General features: G+C 39.6%; 1 protein-coding gene across 10 annotated transcripts in view; it reads left to right on the top strand.

Annotated features, from left to right (window-relative positions):
- Positions 1 to 20,086, top strand: part of ica1 (islet cell autoantigen 1) — a 139,433-nt gene that overhangs the window by 81,955 nt on the left and 37,392 nt on the right. For all 10 annotated transcript variants that reach the window (XM_043689871.2, XM_043689868.2, XM_043689873.2 and 7 more), the window contains 2 exons: positions 7,710 to 7,810; positions 19,145 to 19,194. In XM_043689871.2, coding sequence (XP_043545806.1) covers positions 7,710 to 7,810; positions 19,145 to 19,194 — 151 coding nt within the window. The remainder of the gene's footprint in view (positions 1 to 7,709; positions 7,811 to 19,144; positions 19,195 to 20,086) is intronic.

Here is a 20,086-nt window from a genome sequence, read left to right on the forward strand (position 1 = left end):
AATGTAACATTCCCATTTACCAGTGATAATGTTTAGATGCTTGTTGGGCATGGGAATAATCTGTTTTTGTCCGAAAAATGTTCACTGACCATTGTCACCATTGTTTTCTGAGGCAGCGAGTTTCAAAGTTGCACAATCCTCTGAGGTAAAGTTTCTCCTCATGTCTGTTCTAAAAGAGTGGTCCTTTATTTTAATACACTGTACCCTATTTCTTAAATCGCCCATGTAAGACAATCTTCTCTTTACAAGATCTCAATCTAAGCTCTTCTGAACTTACTCCAATGCACATATGGCCTTCCTTAAATAATGAGAGCAAATTTTTACATGGTATTCGAGATGTATTATCACCAATGTACTGTATAACTGAAGCATAACATACATACTTTAATAACAAAAACAGAAATTGCTGGAGAAACTAAGTGGGTTTGGCACATCTGTGAAGAAGAAAAAAAGCAGAGTCAACGTTTTGCGTCCAATGACCATTAATCGCATTTAGGCTTTTGCCCGAAATGTTGGATTTTCCTGCTCCCCGGCTGCTGCCTGAACTGCTGTGCTTTTCCAGCACCACTCTACTCCATTAATCACATTTGACTATCCTAGTCAATAGAAACCCCCAGGATCTTGAAAAGGGGGGCTTCAGCAAGAGTAATGTCATTGAATATCTAGGGAAAATGATCGGCTTCTCTTTTATTTGTGACAAATATTGCATATTACTTGTCACTCATCAGCTCAAGCCTGGAACTTGTCTCGGTCTTGCTGCATTAGTATATGGGCTAATTTATCAGCTGAGTTGCTGGATATTGTGCCGTCATCAGCAAAGTTCAGTATCATGTAATGATAGGAAACTTGTGCCTATGACTGAACCTGAGGGACTCCAGCGATTTTGTCCTTGGAATGAGATGATTTACTTCCAATAACACAACCGGTTTCCTTTCTGCTATTTGGCATCATACCTATCACAGAGTTTTCCCCTGATTCTCATTGACTATAGTTTAGCTAGGACTACTCTGTCAAGTGCTTCTTCTTGTTTAGACCAAGGCCACAGAGAGGACAGGAGGCGCATCACAATAGCGGAATCCATACAGAGCATTTCTGAGCTGTGTGAATGCTGCTTGATCACACTGTTCATGACACTTTCCTTACCTCTGGTTGAGAGTAGACATGTGGGATAGTAATTGACCAGGATATACCCAGGCAACTTTTAACATTGTTCAGTAAATACCATTGTTATAGCTGTACTGAAATAGCTTGGCTGCATTCAGCTAGATGTGGAGCGTATGAGGCACTGCTCCTAATTCCAGAATGTGAATAATTTCCTGGACGAGAAATTATCTCAATGGGGCAATACCAGAGCTGGGCTGGAAAGATCGGAGCCAAAGATTGCTGTGAAAACAGTGATGAGAAGAAGTTGAACAACAGGCTACCTTTTAATGAAGAGATAATTTAGATACAGTCATGGCATATTCCGTCAACAAGGGAAGGTAGGGTAAACAAATCCAGAGCTTAGGTAGTAACGGAGATAGGAATCAAGATAAAGATGAAATAATGTCCTTGGGTCCAGTAGAGAAAACAATTGCGTACCAAGGTGAATATGAAAGATTCAGAAGAGAAATGAAAAAGCAAACAAGAATAGCAAAGAGGGAATATGAAAGAAGATTGGGATCTAACAAACGTTGAAATCCAAAGCCTTTTATAGGCTAGGTATGCATATAGTTAAAAAGATGTCATAAAAGTGAACAACTAATTGGGGCTTTCAAAGGTGATTTATATCTGGAAATGGGGCATGGCTGAGGCATTAAATAAATATCTTACATATGCCATTACCAAGGAAGCAGACGTTACTCATGATGACAGAGGGGAAAAACCCAGTTACTACAAGGGTTCAAAATTGGTATGGAGGAAAAGTGGCACAATCTATTGGTACTTGGATTTGACAAGACACCAGGACCAGATGACATGTGTCCAAGATATTGGAGGAAGTAAAAGTGAAAATTGTGGTGACACTGACCATAATCTTTGATTCTTTCATGTACACTGATGTGGTTGCCAGAGGTCTGTAGAATTGCAAACATTATGCCTTTGTTCAAAAAAACATTTGTAAGGAGAAGATTAGCAATTGTAAACTCATCCAGTTTAAATTCAGGAGTGAGGTAACTTCACGAAACAATAATTCAGAATAGAATTGATAATCACATGGACTATTAATACAGATTAATTAAGGAGCACTAACATATATCTCCTAATGGAAATCATATTTAGCTAACTTGGTGGAACCTTTTGAACAGGTGTCAAGAGGGTGAGTTGATGCATTTTAGTAAAAAAGACTAGACATTATAGAATAAAAGGTACTATTCTAAAGGCTGCACAAAAGCAATGCAATTTGGGGTTTGTGGGCATAAATCACTAAGTGTCAGGACAGTTGTGGAGTGGTTAATAAAACATGCAGTATCCTAGGATTTATAAATTTTGCTGTAGAGTTAAGGAGCAGGGAGGTAATGCTGAATCCCTTTGAGACAGTAGTTAGACCTTAGCTGGAATGTTGTGTATGGTTCTAGACACTAAATTTTGGGAAAGATTTGAATGCATTGAGGAGAGTATGAAAGACTTTGGCAAAAATGGCTCCAGGGATGAGAAAGTTCGCTGATGAAGATAAATTGAAGAAGTTGGGACTGTTTTCCTCAGATGAGAAGAAGAGATTTGATAGCAGTTCTCAAAATTGTGAGAAGTCTGGGCAGAGAGCGCAGGGAGAAACCATTCCCAGTCATAAATTGATCAAGAACAAGATGATGCGGATTTTGAGAAGAGAAAACCAAATTCATGCAGTGACTAGTTCAAGTCTGGAATGCACTACCTGGAATTGTGGTGAAAGCAGATTCAGTAGAAGAATATTTTATATATTCAGGCTTATGGGGAAAAGGTAGAAGGACAGACTTAGTTATGATGCTCATTCAGTGATAGGATAGGCTGGATGGCCACCTTCAATAATTGTCGTCTTCTGTGATTCCTCAGGTACTAAAGCAGATTGTGCCCATATGCAGCCAATCCTGGACGATATTCAGGCTTTGACAGATAAGTGGCATGTAACATTCATGCCACACAGTTGGCTGGCAATGACCATTTTGAACAAGAGAGAATCCAATAATTTTGCCTTAACATTGAATGGCATTAACATCCGTGAAATCCCAACTTTCAGGATTCTGGGCTTTACGTTAGACCAGAAACTAAATTGGGCAAGCCACTACAAATTTAGTGATGAGTACCTAATCTCCTCACTCCTCGAAACTTTCCACTATCCACAAGGCATAAGCTAGGAATGTGATGGAATACTTTTCAATGTCTGGATGAGTGCATATTTGACAATGCAGAAGATGCAAAACAAAAAATTCTAGGGCAATGCACCCACTTGATTGGCATTCAACTTGGCAAGTGTGGACTGTATATCGTTCTGAGCGAGATGATGGGCTGTCCCTAACTATCAAGGATAAATTGTTAGAGTCACTGTTGGAGATGATCATTGCTTGATACTTATCAACCCCAGATAGAAGGTGGTCCTAAACATGATACAGTAATTCAAAACAGCAATGATATATTTAATGAGGAGAAAAAGCTTGCCTTTTATTAACAGAAATATTAAGAATAACAAAGATCTATGTAAAAGCTTGCAGAAACAGCAGAGTATATAAAACAAATACATGATTCTGGATTGTCCTGTGACTGTCCAAAAAAGGGTTTATCTAAGGAAATGAAAGCTGTAATTCCGAGTTCAGAATTTGTATAATATAAGGTAACATATCAAAACTTAACATATGAATTGTGAAACACTGTTCGGTTATTACATTTGTATTGTGTTGACCTATGTGATGACATTGTATACATGAATAATCAAAGGAACAAGGGAGAAGGTAGCTTTATGCATATTTTGCTGCATTTAATTAGACTTTAACAATGTTTCCATTAAGAAAATTATCTCACTTTATCTGTGATATCCTGTTATTTTACAGTCATGCTTTTGGTTGTTAACAGTGGGTTGATTTATCTGTTTGGAACAGCAAGATTTTCTAATAGTTTATTCTACCTTCGGGACTCGCACTCAGCCAGCATGAAGAAACACATCCATTGGTATCACACAGCCTTAATAAAAACGTCACTCATATTTCCCTTATACTTTAGCAGATTCAGCCATTTGGAGTTGAATCTTTCATCTACTGTTCTTTTGTTATTATACAGTCAAGTGAAATATATACTCTGCAATCAAGAAAGTTGTAATTGTTTGCTACACTCCTGTTACTACAATAAATCCTTTTCATAATCCTTTACTATTGATCCTTTGTGAAGTGAAAGTCGACAGAGCTCCAGAGGCTGCTTTCTCATTAGATTGGGATGCTGCTATGTCTTAGATAACTATTACTTTGAAGCCTAGCACTGCAGGAGGAGTTCAAGCTGCAATTTTATCAGAATTCTGGACATGAAGGGAGAAATAGAACCATAAGAAATAACCAGACAATAAAATTTAATTTAAATAAAAATAGTGAGAGAGCAATTCAGCACGTCTCCCACCTTCTGTGGAGAGAGAAACAGAGTTAATGTTTAGACTACAATGACAACTTCAGAACTGGGAATAGTGAAATGTTTCACTGAGTAGATGTAATTGAAACAACTTTGCATTGGAAGCTAAATAAATGACAGTTGAAAGATTTTTAAGATTTCAAAGAAAATGTGTAGTAGAGTCATAGAGATGTTACAGCATGGAAACAGACCTCTTTCCAGTCCACCCTGTCCATGCCGACCAGATATCCTAATCGAATCTAGTTCCATTTGCCAGCGTTTGGTCCATATCCCTCTAAATCCTTCCTATTCATATACCCATCCAGACACCTTTTAAAAGTTGTAATTGCACTAGCCTCCTCCACTTCCTCGGACAGCTCATTCCATACACTCGTCACCCTCTACATGAATATGTTGCACCTTAGATCCCTTTTTAAATGCTTCCCCGCTCCCCTTAAACCTATGTCCTCTAGTTTTGGAGTTTAAATAGCCAAGGTATTTTCCCAAGAATAGCACTCTATCCATGCCCCTCATGATTTTATAAAACTCTATGAAGTCACCCCTCAGCCTCCAACAGTCCAGGGAAAACAGCCCCAGGCTATTCAGCCTCCCCATCTCACTCAAACTCTCCAACCCTGGCAACATCCTTGTAAATCTTTAATGAACCCTTTCAAGTTTCACAACATCCTTCCTATAGCAGGAGACCAGAATTGAACGCAGTATTCCAAAAGTGGCCTAACCAATATACCTAACCACCACCAATCTCCATGGTCCTCACCTACCACCCCACCAATCTCCTTGGTCCTCACCTACCACCCCACCAATATCCATGTACAGCGCATCATCCGCCGTCATTTCCGCCACCTCCAAACGGACCCCACCACCAAGGATATATTTTCCTCCCCTCCCCTATCAGCATTCCGTAAAGACCACACCCTCCGTGACTCCCTCATCAGATCCACACCCCCCACCAACCCAACCTCCACTCCCGCAGGAGGTGCAAGACTTGCGCCCACACCTCCCCCCTCACCTCCCTCCAAGGCCCCAAAGGAAACTTCCATATCCGCCACAGATTCACCTGCACCTCCACACACATCATATATTGCATCCTCTGCACCCGATGTGGCCTCCTCTATATTGGGGAGACAGGCCGCCTACTTGCGGAGCGTTTCAGAGAACACCTCTGGGACACCCGGACCAACCAACCCAACCACCCTGTGGCTCAACACTTCAACTCCCCCTCCCACTCCACCAAGGATATGCAGGTCTTTGGACTCCTCCATCGCCAGACCACAACAACACGACAGTTGGAGGAAGAGCGCCTCATCTTCCGCCTAGGAACCCTCCAACCACAGGGATGAACTCTGATTTCACCAGTTTCCTCATTTCCCCTCCCCCCACCTTGTCTCAGTCAAATCCATCGAATTCAGCACTGCCTTCCTAACCTGCAATCTTTTTCCTGACCTCTCCGCCCCCACCCCAGTCTGACCTATCACCCTCACCTTGACCTCTTTCCACCTATCACATTTCCGACGCCCCTCCCCCAAGTCCCTCCTCCCTACCTTTTATCTTAGCCTGCTGGACAAACTTTCCTCATTCCTGAAGAAGGGCTTATGCCCAAAACGTCGATTCTCCTGTTCCCTGGATGCTGCCTGACCTGCTGTGCTTTTCCAGCAACACATTTTCAGCTCTGATCTCCAGCATCTGCAGACCTCACTTTCTCCTAACCAATATACCGTATAGCTGTAACATGACTTTCCAATTCCTGTACTATGAACTGACCAATCAAGGCAAGCATACCAAACACCTTCGCTATCCTGTCTTCCTGCAACTCTTACAGCAAGTTCTGGAACTTATGAATTGATTAACAAATAGCTATGCATTGTTCACAAACAAAACTCACTCACTTATTCACACAGTCTCTGTCTATCCCTCTCTCACTCCCTCCCTCTCCCTCCCTCCCTCTCTCTGACAGTCACACTGTCTCTCAAGACAAAGGGAACAAAATACTCTCTGTAGATTCACTTTAAAAAACAAAAAACACACTTTCTAATCAAGGGTTGTTGTTCTTAAAGGCGACAAGATAAAGTGGATTGTCAATCTGATATTCTTGTATGTGTCATGAATTACACTCCGTTGTCACAGATCTTGACAGACACAGGTTGATCAGGAAGTATAATAATGACAAGTTGTTACAGTTACCCTCCCAGGAGAACAATCTGCTTTCTTCCTAATTTTGTGATAGAAGTTTTTTTTTGAAAAAGGAGAGTCCAGCACTGGCCTCTCCCGTGTTCACAGGTTTCTTGTCTCCATTCAATTCAAAACAGAAGCAATTGCCAAGCCCCACACTTTTTTTTAACAAGAAAGCCATAAAACTCTGACAGGTGAAGACTGAGAAATGAATCCATTCAATTATCTGAGGTTATAATTTCTAAGAAGCCTTGTTTGAAAAAAGATTTCACATATCCCAAAGGCTTTGCAGTGTACTTTTTTAACCTAATGCAGTTACCTAGATATAACATGAAATAGATAGAGTTTTGCACAATCGTTCAAATCCAAGACGACAAAGAAGTATTAAATATGAAATGGCTATAGACTCAAAGAAAGGAGCAGGATTTTAATTCCAGGGTGCTCTCGGTTTGCAATGTATGGGAACACACACATGCTAATTTTAAAAGTTACCTTCAGGCCACGTTCACCAATTACAGATGCAGGGCTCTGTCTCCTAGCTGGTGAGCTAATAGGAAGTGGTCCAGATTTGGATGATTGGAACTCCCATTGTTAGAGGTTTGAAGCTCACAGAGGAAGACCAGCCCCTATGGTTCAGGTGGTAGATCTTTGAACAAGGAAGTAAAAATTGAGAGATGTAACAAAGGCAGAGGCAGGGAATTGATAGATGGGAGGATTCTGTATTAGGTGGAAGATGGGAGATATTAATTGACAAAAAGGATGATGGTTAAAGTTCAAAACTTGCTTTCACTTGCGATCAAGTGTCTTTTAGGCTAAAATATGTTCTCTCAGGACAGAAGCATATGTTTTGTTGAATTGACACAATATGACTTGCGGGTTTATTGTAACAAATTGTTCTTCCATAGTGTGCAATTTAAAATTAAAATGTTTTGTGAATGTCATATAATTGAAAATAATTAATTTTTTGATTGTAGGTTTTGCAAGGACCTGTAAATAAATTGATAGAGCAAGCATCACAGGAAGATAATGATGCAAAGGTAGATGTGGCAAAGGATGCATCTGACAAGGATAATGAGTAAGTTACAGAAAATCATTGATATATTTTAAGAAAAAGAAACAAAGTTCAACTGAGCTAGTTACTGATATGAATAATGTTTTTTTGTGTTTGAAGGGAATGATTCAGTCTCAGTTCTTTTCATGATGCCAGGTTTCACTTACAGTAATTTTACTGCAGGGTTAAAATTATTCTGTAAACAAATAAGCAACACAAGTGCATTTTAGCCAGTGAATCTAATATTTCACTAAATTTCTAAATATACACAATACATTCGTAGCCTGATTTACATTAATGCTCGGAATGCAGAAGCAAGAAGAGGGCTGGATTTTCTGTGAAATGTATAAATATCTTAAACTTCCATGTACACAATTAGGAAATTCTCATTTTCTCTCGTGTATACTCTGAAGTGAGTCCATTGATATCACCTTCCAATCCTGTGAATTCTATCACCTGGAGAGGTAAGGGCTGTGATATGTAGGAACACCACAAATTGCAAGTTACCTTCTAAACTGTTGTGTGACAAAATGGCTCTGAGTTATTATTTTTCAAGTTACATTGACCTCACTGTCTCTCAATCTGTGGGTTAAGACCAGGAATTCTACTCTGGCAAAAAAAAATGTTGTTAATTGTTCATCACTGTGGTAGAAAGTGCAAGTTTGGAAGGTGCTGTTAAAGGCTTGCAGGTGTCTAATGAAATTGTAGTGTTGATTAACGTCCAGTTAAGTTCAAGTTAAGAATCCTGATGTTTGCACAGGACACATGTTCCGTTGCTTTGTTCGCCTTGAGATCCAGTAATTATCTGTTCTTTTATGCAGTCTTATTCAGAAAGGTTTCAGGATACTCTGAGAAAAATTGAATGCTTTGTTCAGTTCATCTTTGCTATGCCTTTGTCGCTCTTTTGGCTGTCAGATCCACATCTTAACAAATTTCTCAGCAAAAATGGCCACATAAGCCATTCAGTACAGCCAGCTAACAGCGTTCTGTGGTAAAAGCACTTTGCAACTTGTCTGCTGCACTTTCCAAAATTCTGTAGCAGCCTTCAGACAGAATTGCCTTCTTTAAAGCTGCAGTCAAAGATCTAAGCAGTTTCAGCACATGAAACATATTTCAGTTTACATGAGATTTCTAGCAAATGGTCTTCTAATGGGTATGCAAGTGAATTGACCCACAATGTTCCACAAGGGTTTGGTTTTCCTTCAGGAGTTAGGAAACAGGTTGGTATTGTTTCCGATTCTTGAAGTTACACCTAAGGACAAATGGTCATTCACCTGTGATTTTCCTGAGTTAGTCAGTTAATAGCCAGAGAGTAGGCTCACTGTCAATCCCACTCTGGAAGGGGCGTTAATGGAGAAAGGGCAGTTGGAGGCCTTTCAGCTTGAAAGGAGCAGCAGACTGCAATGGAAGATAAGTAACAAGGAATGCAGTTCAAAATGAATGCTCATTGTCTCAAATTTTTTTAAATCTTTAATCAAAAATAGATTCAGCATTTAAGCCACTTTAAAGGGGTCCAGGAGTGGGGAGGAATCTGTCTACGTTGGTGGTTTCTAGTTACTTCTGCAACAGGCAGATAAAATGGGCCACCAGGCAAGCTGCATTTAACTCTCAGTCACTTTCTATCTCAGCCCTGGCAGCTAAAACATTAGCTTTGCAAAATACAAGAATTAGTAACAGGAGTAGGGGATTTAGCTGATCTCATTGTGGTGTCAACTCCACTTTGCTACATTCTCCCGTGATTGACTACCTTGTCAAATAAAACTCTTATCAAACTAAGCCATGAATATATTTAATCTCACAGCCTTCAGTGTTCTCTGGAGAAGAGAATTTCACAGAATAACCACCCTTCAAGGACTCTCTTGATCTCCTATGTTAACAAGATCATTTTTCATTGCTGAAAATGCCAAAGGGTACAAGCCCAACCTGTGCCAGAGCGTGAGCAGATCGGGTCCAGGCTGACCTGGGAGATGAGTCCTGGAGGCAAGTCCAGGTCGGAGGCCAGCACAGAGAGGCAGCGAGGGCCTCACGTTCTGCAGTCTGGCAGGCATGCACTCAGTCAAATTGACTATAATTTGAGTACTTATAAAGATACCTTTTACTCTTATTCTGGACTTTGAGTGTCAATTTTTTTTTTTAAACTGTATTCATAAGCTAGACTTTTTTACTCATTCAGTGCTGTAACAAACAATTAAAGTATCTGTACCTGGGTACCCTGCACATAAGATGGTGCCAAAGACAATATAAACTTTTCACTGCACTAATTCAAATGCATATGACAACAAAGGCTATTCTATTCGTCCCAAGAGTCAGTTAAGTCAACCTTCTTTAAACTGCTTCTTACTTTTATATCCTTTCTTGACTAAGGAGACCAAAACCATACATGGTCCTCCAGGTACTGTGTAACTAAGGCCCCATATAGCTGAAGCAATGCTAATCCTTGCTGTACCTGCATGAATTTTTTTAATCAGTCATGCACCAGGATACCTAGATCCTTGTGAACTGTAGAGCTCACCAGTCTCTCCCATTTAAATAATATGCTGCATTTCTTTTTCTCCTGTTAACATAGACAAGTTCAGATCTTTGCACATTCTAGCTCAGTCAGTTTTCTTTGCCCACTGGATTCTAATTGGTGGAGATGTTGTCAAGACTATGCCACTTAATGATGACATCTTTTGCATTGAGTTGAAATAGGTTTAGTGTGTACATGTTCTTTATGTCTGCTAAGAACAGGGCCCAGTGTGTTAATATATGTAGCTTACAGTATACTGTGAGCCCCACCCTAAATTGGTTGTTAGCATAATTGTTTGCACACTCAGGATTGTACAGCATGTTGTTCAATTGCAGAATCACATATAATGTTCCATATTGTGTTGCCTTTATGCTGGTGCTGGCTAGTTGGGTGTAAAATAACCTGCATCTTCTGTGTTGTCAACAGCCAATGTGATATGCTGGTTGATATGATTTGCTTGTATACCTATAAGGCTATAGAGATAGTGAGGACTGCAGAGTGGATAAAGAATGAAAAAGAGCACAGCAGGTCAAGCAGCATCAAAGGAGAAGGGGAGTCCACGTTGCAGGAAGGAGCTTCTCATCAGGACCGGCGAGGAGAAGGAGGCTGAGAAATTAAGAGGGAGGGAGGTTGGGCTGGGGGAAGGTAGGAAGGAAGTGGGTAGGTAGTAAGGAGGTGGGTAGGATAGATCAGGTCAAGAGGGTAGATGGGAGGGCTAGACCTGGGATGAGGTGAGGGGGCGGGTGGTGGGGAGATGTGAATGCTATGTTGAGGCCATATAGTTGTAAGCTCCCTAGGTGGAAGATGAGGTGTTATTATTGGCCTTATTTTGATGGTGGAAGAGGCCCAGGATGGGCACACATCATTGGGGGAGTGGGAGGGGGAGTTTAAGTGGCTGGCAGCCAGAAGGTGGGGTTAATTGGAATGCACGGACCGTAGATGTTCCTTAACCAGTCCCTGAGTTTATGTTCGGTCTCTCTTATGTAGAGGAGACCACATCTGGAGCAATGGACGCAATAAATCCGGTTAGAGGAAATGCAGGTGAATCTCTGCTAGACTTGGAATAATCTTTTGGTGTCTTGGACAGAGGTAAGAGAGGAGCGGGTGTGAGGGCAGGTTAAAATTATCTCCCCATCTTAACTTTGGATTCATTCAAGAGGCTTAGATGTAAGAGTAAACTGATTCTGGCATTTTAAATGATTAAGGATATCAATAATATACAAGTAGATAGTATATACTATCATACATCAGGAGCATCTCGGAACTGACAGCCAGACTACTGCGACCCCTAGGACTCATAACAGCACACAAACCAATAGCCACGCTCAGACAACAACTCACCAGAACGAAGGACCCGATACCCAACATGAGCAAAACTAATGTAGTGTACAAAATACCATGCAAGGACTGCACAAAACAATATATAGGACAAACAGGAAGACAGCTAACAATCCGCATACATGAACATCAACTAGCCACGAAACGACACGACCAGCTATCCTTAGTAGCCACACACGCAGACAACAAGCAACATGAATTCGACTGGGACAACACTACTATCATAGGGCAAGCCAGACAGAGAACAGCCAGGGAATTCCTAGAGGCATGGCATTCATCCACAAACTCCATCAACAAACACATTGACCTGGACCCAATATACCAACCACTACAGCGGACAGCTGAAACTGACAACCAGAAGCGGCAGGGACAGACCACTATAAACACCCGGAGGAAACATCAAAGAAGCGCTTCGCAGGAGGCTCCCAAGCACTGATGATGTTGCCTAGCCAGGGGACGAAACGTTTGCAACAAAAACTTCCAGCTCGGCGAACAGAACCACAACAACAAGTAGATAGTATTTGAAAAAATGGACTTGGTTGAAATGGGATTATATGATAGACTGAGAAAGCCTAGGAAGTGACTTTGGAGTGTGTGATCTTCAACTTTTATCTCAAAGGGTATTTGACTTGTACAACTAAATTGAGAGGTGATACCTGTGATAATCGTTTTATAATGTGTCATTATTGTATGTGAATATTTGAATTCTTATGGTTAGTTAAAATTTATTTTTGATTTCATTTCTATTAAAGGTCAGTAAGTAATCTTTGAACAGGAAATTCCTATATTCAAGAAAACATATGACTTAAGCTGAATGACTAGGAAGATACCTGTACTGATAATCACTAAGGTGCTTACAGAATTGACATTTTAAAATGTACGCTTCAGGAGTTAAGATGCATCCCAGTAGAAAGGCTGTTTTTAGTTGTAAGTGTCTTCAGGCTAAAAGAGTTGGAAATAGATCTTCAGCTGTCTTTAGAATTCAGTGAGAAAATTCAGAGAGTTAGCTCATGTTTTGTGTGTCTCTCAACACAAATCACATCTGGTCAATGTGTAGAAAGTCAGTCAAAGGAAATGATTGTGATTTTGTCAGTTGAATAATAAAGCAATGATTGAAATGATATTTCACTGGGCATTATTGTGCCCAAAGCATATTGCTGGGGGGAGAAAATTGTTGACTCTTTTTGTTTCACGTTGTGATTTTGCAAACTGTCATATATAGCTTTTTTTCCTTTTGTCTCATAAACTTATGCTCTATTGACAAAGCTGTGTGAAAATTGTTCAGTGATGAAGTCAACAAAATTGCAAAAAAAAACTCATTTTGAAATCTGATACAGTAATTGTATTTTGCAATTTTGTAGAAATCTGACTTGTTCAGAATTGCCATCAGCTGGAATTATGACATAACAAAGACTGGTGCCTTGTCGTCACTTCAGAAAGTGAGAGATGGAGTATTTAGTAGAGATCCTTGAATTAGCTACCTCTGGCAGTTTCCATACCTAAAAAAGGAGTTAAAAGGGACATGAAATTTGGGCATATAGTGATGACATTCAGTAAAATATCAGGTGAGGTTATAGGAATTGAACTACATTTTGATAGAGGAAAATTTTAAGAATTCACACGTGAATGATCAGTACTTTGATGAGCGAACTTAATGGATTTAAATTTTTGTTTGCTGGTTAGTTAGACAGAAGTTAAGATGTCATGACAGGGTGGTGTGGATGTGTTTGTATATTTGTATTGAGCTTATGAATTAATGATGAGTGTTAAGAAAGAAAAAATACCAAACTGCTACGATGGTTTCTAGTTTTATAAACTTCATAGCCATGGAAACCACCACTGGTGTCAATTGCGCGTTCTTTCTTCAGATTGAGAGTTTGGAAGATGACTGCATCACCCATTTTTTTCCAGGTTTCTATCTTCATGTACAAGCTTGATTTGTAAGAATAAGGATAGGTTGATATATTGCATGTGAAAGAATTATGAAGATCTATGTGACTTAGTCACATACTGAATGAAAGAGGCAGCAAGTGTGTACAAGAGGGGCAAACCATTGAATAAAAGAATCTGAAAAATCTTAAAAATGACAAAACTAAACATTAAAAAGAAAGTTGATTGTGTTTTCAAAACCACCTCAATCACAAGTATTGAATGTAAGCATAAGTAGATGGGTTGTAGTGCCCCATTGTAATTAGAAGAGAGACTTGTGCAATTGAGAAGGGAAGGGTTAGAAATTCTTGCAGTTGAGTATGGTGATGCAGGCCTAGGTTGTTGCACTTCAAAAAGACCATGGAGTATACTGGAACTGATATGCTCACTCACCTGTCCGCATGCATGTTGATTTATTTCTTGCAGAACATACCTGCTCTCTGAAGGAAACTTCTTCCCCCAACTTCTTTGATGAGCACCTCCACTACAGTGTCTGAAAATCAGGGTGACCTGATCATAGTAGCATCCCTGCTACAATGCAATAGAGCACCATTGAAAACTGGTTCCCCTTTATGGGGTCTTAAGAAATAGCAGGCCCTCCCAAGTAGAGATCTGTCTGCACAAACATGATTTGGAGTAGCTCAGTCGTCATGTTTTATTGGGCCAGGATCACTGACATAATCCAGCAGAGTCTGTGCCTTCCATTCCACTTGATCAATAAACATTTTAGATGAGAATATTCCCATCATGTTAAGAGTATATGCATTTGGTTCACAAATTTACCAAGTGCTTGCCTACATTTGGAAGACAAAAAATTGAGCCCATTAAGCAAGATTTGTTGAATGAAAGCGTGTTGCATTTAACATTTGGCAGGATGGACATTGGTGTTTTTTGTACTGAATCATTGTATTTTAACAGAAATCAAAAATAGACTGCCACACCACAGCACAAACCACTTTATGCTGTATTCTCTGGTGTGAGTCCCATGGTTTTTGATGTTTCACTCTGCTCAGCAGTATTGAGACAGCTTGTCATTTGTAGTTGGAGCCAGAACAGCAGCTATTTCAACAGACATTGGATGAGTAGAATATCATGTGCAGATAGGTAGAGAGATGCCAACATTTTGTTTTAAAACCACCAACAGAGCTTTCTCCCTAAATCCATACTGATGAAACAAATGTTGGACAATCAGGTATTAGAATGTCTACTTGGTTGTCATATGTTATCACCTGGAGGATCACATTCATGCTTTAGTCAATTGTTTTACATTGCTATAAATTAGTTTCTTCAGTTTATTTAGTGTGAAAATAATTGCAAAATGGTTTAGTGTCGCAACTTTAATAGAATAATATTTAGAACTTAAAGTTACAGTTGTTTTGAATACTGTCTGTTGGAGAAGTCATCTGTTTATTGCTGTTGTAATGAGATGGTTACACTAGCTTGAGTCAAGGCACAGTTCCCTGCTACAATTAAAATTTAGTTTGAATAAACTCCCCTAGCACAGATGCAAGCTTGCAAATTATTTGAATAATTTATTTCCAGTGAAAATTCAGATTGTATTATTTATGAAGTAGGAATAATGTGTTTTGTTTTTACAAGAATGTTTTATGAAGTATTTAGTCATAGAGTCGTAGAGATGTACATCATGGAAACAGACCCTTCGGTCCAACCCGTCCATGCTGACCAGATATCCCAACCCAATCTAGTCCCACCTGCCAGCACCCGACCCATATCCCTCCAAACCCTTCCTATTCATATAGCCATCCAAATGCCTCTTAAATGTTGTAATTGTACCAGCCTCCACCACATTCTCTGGCAGCTCATTCCATACACGTACCACCCTCTGCGTGAAAAAGTTGCCCTTTAGGTCTCTTTTATATCTTTCCCTCTCACCCTAAACCTATGCCCTCTAGTTCTGGACTCCCCAACCCCAGGGAAAAGACTTTGCTTATTTACCCTATCCGTGCCCCTCATAATTTTGTAAACCTCTATAAGGTCACCCCTCAGCCTCTGACCTCCAAGGAAATCAGCCCCAGCCTAGTCAGCCTCTCCCTGTAGCTCAAATCCTCCAACCCTGGCAACATCCTTGTAAATCTTTTCTGAACCCTTTCAAGTTTCACAACATCTTTCCAATAAGAAGGAGACCAAAATTGGATGCAATATTCCAACAGTGGCCTAACCAATGTCCTGTACAGCCGCAACATGACCTCCCAACACCTGTACTCAATACTCTGACCGATAAACGAAAGAATACTAAACACCTTCTTCACTATCCTATCTATCTGCGACTCCACTTTCAAGGAGCTATGAACCTGCACTCCAAGGTCTCTTTGTTCAGCAACACTCCCTAGGACCTTACCATTAAGTGTATCAGTCCTGCTAAGAAAAAAGACTATATCTAGGTTCTGTAACTTCCCATATTCTCTGCCACTCCATAACACAGTGCATGACAGCATCAGTAGAGGAAGATTTCTTTGGAAAATGTTTAAATTGTAGCTTCTATTTTCTGTAATTGATGGGATTAACTGTGTCTTAACTTGATTAAATGCACCCTACATTCTCTACCTACCTGTGCATCAATCCGTACTGTACCTCCGCTCCCTATCCCAACTGTTTTCCAAATTATTTTAAATACCTGCCAACTTTAAACAGCAAACCTCCTCACAAAAATATTAGTCTGTGCAACCCTGATACTCAGCAGTATCTTATACCACCTACACGATGGTCTGCAGAAATTCACCAAAGCTCCTTTTCAGCTTTCCCAGAACCTTCTGCTTTGTAATGGCCATGGAGCTCACCTCTGTCCCCAATTCTGTTGAAGTTCTGATAAGCTGCTGTCTTCCATCATGAAGACTGATGCAAAATTTCAATTCTGCTCCCCCACCATTTGTTTGTTCTCCATTACTACTTCTCCCATCTTATTTTCCAGTGGTCCAACATTCACTTTCATCCCTTTCTTACTTTGCAAGATTTTTTTTAGGTATATGAAATCTTCTTTTTATATATTACTATCCAGATTACCCTCCTATTTCTTCTCTCCCCTTATTGTTCCTTTAGTTGCCTTAGTTTTTTTTAAAGACTTCCCAATCTTCTGGCTTCCTACTAATCTTCTTTATTCTGTCCCTGACTTTCCTTGTCAGCCATGGTTGCCTCGTCCTCCCCATCATTTGATTCCTCTTCCTTGGGATGAATTTCTGCTGTACCTTCCGAATTACCCCCAGAAACCCCTGCCATTGCTGCTCCACCATTCAAACAACTTTGGCAGCACCTCCTTCATTTCCTTGTAATTATCTTTACTTAATTGTAATAATTATATTTGATTCAAGCTTCTCCCTCTCAAGCTGCAGGTTGAATTGTGTCATATTGTAATCATTGCCCCATAGAGGTTCCTTCACCTTAAGCTCCAGTGTCAAGCCTGCCTCACTACACGTCACCAAATCCAGAGTTGCCTGTTCCTTTATGGCCTCTACCACAAGCTCAAAGAACCATGTTGTAGACAATCCATGAATCGCTTTTCTTGGGATCCACTACCAACCTGATTTTCCTGGTCCACCTGCAAATTGACATCTCCAGTGATTATTATAATAGTCTTCTCGCTTGCCTTTTCTCTCTTCTGATTTATTTTCCGTCCACATCCTATCTACTGCTAGGAGTCCTATACATAATTCCCATCAGGGTCTTTTTCCCTTTGCTGCTCCTCAACTCCACCCACACAAATTCTATACTGTTCAACTCTTTTGGCTATCGATTTCAATTTAATTTCTTACTAACAAGGCAATCCTAACTGACCCTTAATAACAAGTCACAATTGATTGTGATTGCTAAAAAGGCACACCAACATCAGCGTTTCACATTTTTGCTCCCTAATCAAGTCTCCTCATTCACTATACATCATCAAATCCAGAATCGGATTTCCCAATGGACATATAATTAGAACCCCCTTTTTATTTGTTTTGAAACATTTTTTTTTGCAGCCTCTAAAGTCAACTTATAAACTATGAGTTACAGTATCTAATGTTGAGCTGTTTTATCGTGCCACACAATGACATAGTGTAAATACCATTATTATGAACATTTAAAAATCTGATGTTTGTTTTAAGTTCCTAGATCTTTTTTGGGAGGAAATGTGTTAACATTGTTTTATTTATAGTTATAACTATATGTTATCAAGGAAGTTCAAGCATGAGACCTATTTATGGGAATGCAAGACTTCTGTAATTTATAGGTTCTCTTGTGAATGTTCTAAGTGCACAACAACAGTATTTGAAAGTCATGGTCTGAACCCTCTATCAGTTTGATTTGATATATTTAATTTCTAAGTTTAAATGCTTCATTTGTTGCCACACATCTGCAAGGGTGACCCTTTAACTCCAAAGTTTTTGGTATCACTGGTAATGATCACACAAAGGTCATCATATGGTTTCATATATTATTTCATGTAGCAGTCTGGTTTCCTTGGAATTTATTAGAAAACCGTTGACCAAGAGACTGCTAAAATGGTAATTGGGCTATCTGCTGCAGTCTTCTGCAAACTTACTCTTGCTGGTCAATAAAAATGTCAGGATTCCTATAGATAGCACACAATATTAGATGGCCTTATTGCCAAAATCAAGCAGGTTGTGAGCTATTTGCTCACTGTGCAAGGTTGATGATAAAATAAGGCAAATCAAAGCCATTGTACAGGACAATAGCTACCTTGATCAAATGATTTTTTTTTGCTGTATATGACTCAAAAACATGAATGGATTCTAAAAATTCCCAGTCTGTCTCAGAATAGAGAAAGTAACCTAAAAGTTTAAGCAACAGGTGAAACAAGCTTTTTTATGTTGTATCTCGTCAATAGCAACATCTGCGGTGTTCATCAATAACAGAATGCTGCTGTGAAGCCAGAGAGGCGTTCTACCTATCACACATAATGTAGTCTATGAATTTCAGTTCCAGTGTGATACTCGGGAATGTGGACTATATACAACAAAGACTGGCAGATTAGAGAACATTTTTAGCTGTTTGCTGTATCCAACCAGATCGCTCTTGCAAAACCCACAACATAGTGTCCTACATGAGATGCGATTCTGAAATTGGACAGCATTTACTGCATAGCCATCAGTGTGCAAAGGATTATACTAAAAGAACATATCCACACGTGACACGTATTTCAAGATAACAAAACAGTTAAAAGCTGTTCCATGTTCATTTGCCAGAGCAATGCCTTGACTGATTAAAGCCAACCTGCCCAATTTAAAATTTAAATAAAGCTTAGTAGTTACCTTTCTACATCATTAGCTGGTGCCTTGTCCATGGAAAAGCCTCTACATAAGTCTATATGATAAGCAAATCAGCACTCTCCCTTAAGTAACATAAATGTGTTTCCCTTCACTTTTTATCTCTTGTGAATTGTCCTGATAAGTGCAAGCCGAATATCAAGCCGAAAGTGTGCCCTTTTTCAGCAATTACTATGTGTTTCATAAAGAGTGTAAAGTTTGAGTCTGTTCTACCTAAGTCTTTGGTAACCAGATAGTCAGAATACTTAGTATTTGTATTAACTTAAGCTTGAGGTCATTGTATTTTCTTTGATTTTATAGACTTATCTCATTAGAAGAAGAAAAGGAGGATCAAGAATGCAGCGCTTCAGGTATTATTAAATAATCTTAAACAGTCTGCCCTAGGAGAAAAGTTTGGGCTCCAGAATGGTGGCTATGGCACAATTTTGCTATAAGCCACATGGTCACTACCTTTGACGATGATGTCAGCATGAGCACAGCCAGAAGTATGCTGAATTAACAGATTGGAATACTAATCAACATTGTAATGTTGATTTGCCATTTTTGGCATCAGCTTTCTGGCTAACACCCTTTCTTAATCTTGCACAGTTGAACATTCGAACTGCACTACAAGCACTTATTTAAAGGGAACATAAAACAATTTCATGTTAGCTGCTATTTGATTTCTCCTGTCTTTTTATCGCTTCATAGGCTGTGGGCATTGCTGGCTCAGTCAACAATTGTTTTTAAACTGAATGATTTGCTGGACTATTTCAGAGGACAGTTAAGAATCAATCACATTGCTATCACTGCAGATACGTTCACTGGCTTCCAGAGTTGCTTAAAATTATTAAAAAGTATAGGAAGTGATATGGATTGTGATGAAGGACTTGGATGTGAGTTTGAGGATTTGCAGAAACCACTTACAGCAAATTCAGGGAAATCACCTGCCACCTGCAAATTCCCCTCCAAGCCACAGACTATCCAGACTTGGAAGTATATTGTTATTTCTTCACCAACACTGGGCCAAAATCCTAGAACAACCTCCCCAATACCATTGTGTATATACCTACACCACTGGACTGCAACAGTTCAAGAAAACTGTTTACCATCACCATCTCAAGGCCAATTAGAAATGGCCAACAACAGCTGGCATGGCCAGTCATTTCACATCCTGAATAAAAGTTATTCTAATTTCAGAAACAATTATGCCCAGGTTTTGTGGCTTAACATTGTTTCTGCATCAGAGATAAAAGTATATGC

Source organism: Chiloscyllium plagiosum, unplaced genomic scaffold (assembly GCF_037043375.1).
Source record: "Chiloscyllium plagiosum isolate Xiang-an unplaced genomic scaffold, Cpla_swu_hap1 HiC_scaffold_5, whole genome shotgun sequence".
In the NCBI taxonomy this organism is placed as follows: domain Eukaryota; kingdom Metazoa; phylum Chordata; class Chondrichthyes; order Orectolobiformes; family Hemiscylliidae; genus Chiloscyllium; species Chiloscyllium plagiosum.